This window comes from Octopus bimaculoides, unplaced genomic scaffold (assembly GCF_001194135.2).
Source record: "Octopus bimaculoides isolate UCB-OBI-ISO-001 unplaced genomic scaffold, ASM119413v2 Scaffold_194815, whole genome shotgun sequence".
In the NCBI taxonomy this organism is placed as follows: Eukaryota; Metazoa; Mollusca; class Cephalopoda; order Octopoda; family Octopodidae; genus Octopus; species Octopus bimaculoides.
Genome location: NW_026326423.1, coordinates 28,046 through 30,012, shown reverse-complemented (window position 1 = coordinate 30,012; position 1,967 = coordinate 28,046). Strand labels below are relative to the sequence as shown.

At 39.8% G+C, this 1,967-nt stretch overlaps 1 protein-coding gene across 1 annotated transcript in view; it reads right to left on the bottom strand.

Moving 5' to 3' along the window:
• Positions 1 to 989: 989 nt before the first annotated feature.
• The window catches only part of LOC128251379 (dynein axonemal assembly factor 11-like), a 3,200-nt gene continuing 2,222 nt past the window's right edge, over positions 990 to 1,967 (bottom strand). The window contains exon 2 of the mRNA XM_052978243.1: positions 990 to 1,197. Within this exon, the coding sequence (XP_052834203.1) occupies positions 1,005 to 1,197 (193 nt within the window). The 3' untranslated portion in view covers positions 990 to 1,004. The remainder of the gene's footprint in view (positions 1,198 to 1,967) is intronic.

Sequence of the window (1,967 nt, the reverse complement as noted above, 5' to 3'; positions counted from 1 at the left end):
GCACCTTGGGCAAGTGTCTTCTACTATAGCCTCAGGCCAACCAAAGCCTTGTGAGTGGATTTGGTAGACAGAAACTGAAAGAAGCCTGTCGTATATATGTATATATATATATATATATATGAGTGTGTATGTGTGTGTGTATGTTTGTGTGTCTGTGTTTGTCACCCGAACATCGTTTGACAACTGATGCTGGTGTGTTTACGTCCCTGTAACTTAGCGGTTCGGCAAAAGAGACCGATAGAATAAGTACTAGGCCTACAAAGAATAAGTCCTGGGGTCGATTTGCTCGACTAAAGGCGGTGCTCCAGCATGGCCGCAGTCAAATGACTGAAACAAGTAAAAGAGTAAAAGAGAAAATATGATCTTCAGATGTTGAGTCTCATCAAGGCGATGACAGGTGACCGAGACCTTTGGTGATTTGCTGTGCTTGAGAAGACATATCAAGCTAAGCGAGATCATAGATGTGGTCAGTGCCAGTGACACATAAAAAGGCACTGATCCCAGTGACACATGAAGGGCACATGTGCCAGTGACACATAAAAGGAAACCGTGCCAGTGACACTGAATGCACCCATGCAGATGACATATACTGAGTCTCACAAAGGTGATGACAAATGACAGGTGACAGAGACTTTTTTGGTGATTTGCTATGCTTGAGAAGACACGTCAAGCCAAGTGAAACTGTAGTCATGGCTAGTGCCAGTGACACATAGAAGTCACCCGGTGCACTCTGTGGAGTGGCTGGCATTAGGAAGGACATCCAGCCATAGAAACCAAACCAAAACGGACAACTGAAGCCTGGTGCAGCTCTCCATCTTACCAGTTCCAGTCAAACTGTCTGACCCATGCCAGCATGGAAAACAGATGCTAAATGATAATGATAATGATGATGATGATGATGAACATCTTGGAGAAATTTTTTCAAAATAAAATTTAGAAGAATTTTTTAAAAAAGGTTTTGGGTTGAATCATGTTTGAAATGGCTCCTCTTGAATCTTAGAGAGCTAAAAGACATTCTCTGTAAATAACTGAAATTGTAATCTTACATTTGAAACTTTAGTAGATTTATCAGCATCGTCATTTTCATCAGAATCATCACTGCGAGTGATGACAAAGCCACATTCCTTTTGTTCTTCTTTACCGACTGGTTGACCATCTAATTCATTCAGATTTTGTAAGTCTTGGATAATTCTGCCTCTGCAAATAGAAGGGGTTAATGATTGATTGATTGATTAATTGATTGAGAGAGAGAGAGAGAGAGAGAGAAAGAGATGCCATTAACAAAATAAAAAATTATTAATAATGGTCAATGGAAACTGAAAAGTCCTTACCTAATTATGTCCAGATTCAAAGAGGGGTACCAGTTCATCAGTTGCCAAAACATAGTTAGTATGCCTATACTATTACTGTTACCAGGAACTAATTGTTACATATACATACATACTTACATACATATATAGGGAGTCCCAAAATTAAGGCAACTAACCTATTTCAATCTTGCCATAACAAAATAGTGTTATATTTTGGGTCCAAGCATTGCACTGCAATGGTAAAGGAAACAATTATGACACTACCATATTTATTTGATATGACCACCTCTGTTTCGAATCACAGCCTTAAGTCTAGGTGCAAATGCTTCACACTTGGCCTTTAGTCAAGCAAATCGACCCCAGGACTTATTCTTTGTAAGCCTAGTACTTATTCAATTGGTCTCTTTTGCCGAACCGCTAAGTTACGGGACGTAAACACACCAGCATCAGTTGTCAAGCGATGTTGGGGGGACAAACACAGACACACAAACATATACACACACATACATATATATATATATATGTAAAGAAGCCTGTCGTATATATATATATATATATATACGACAAGCTTCTTTCAGTTTCCGTCTACCAAATCCACTCACAAGGCTTTGGTCGGCCCGAGGCTATAGTAGAAGACACTTGCCCAAGGTGCCACGC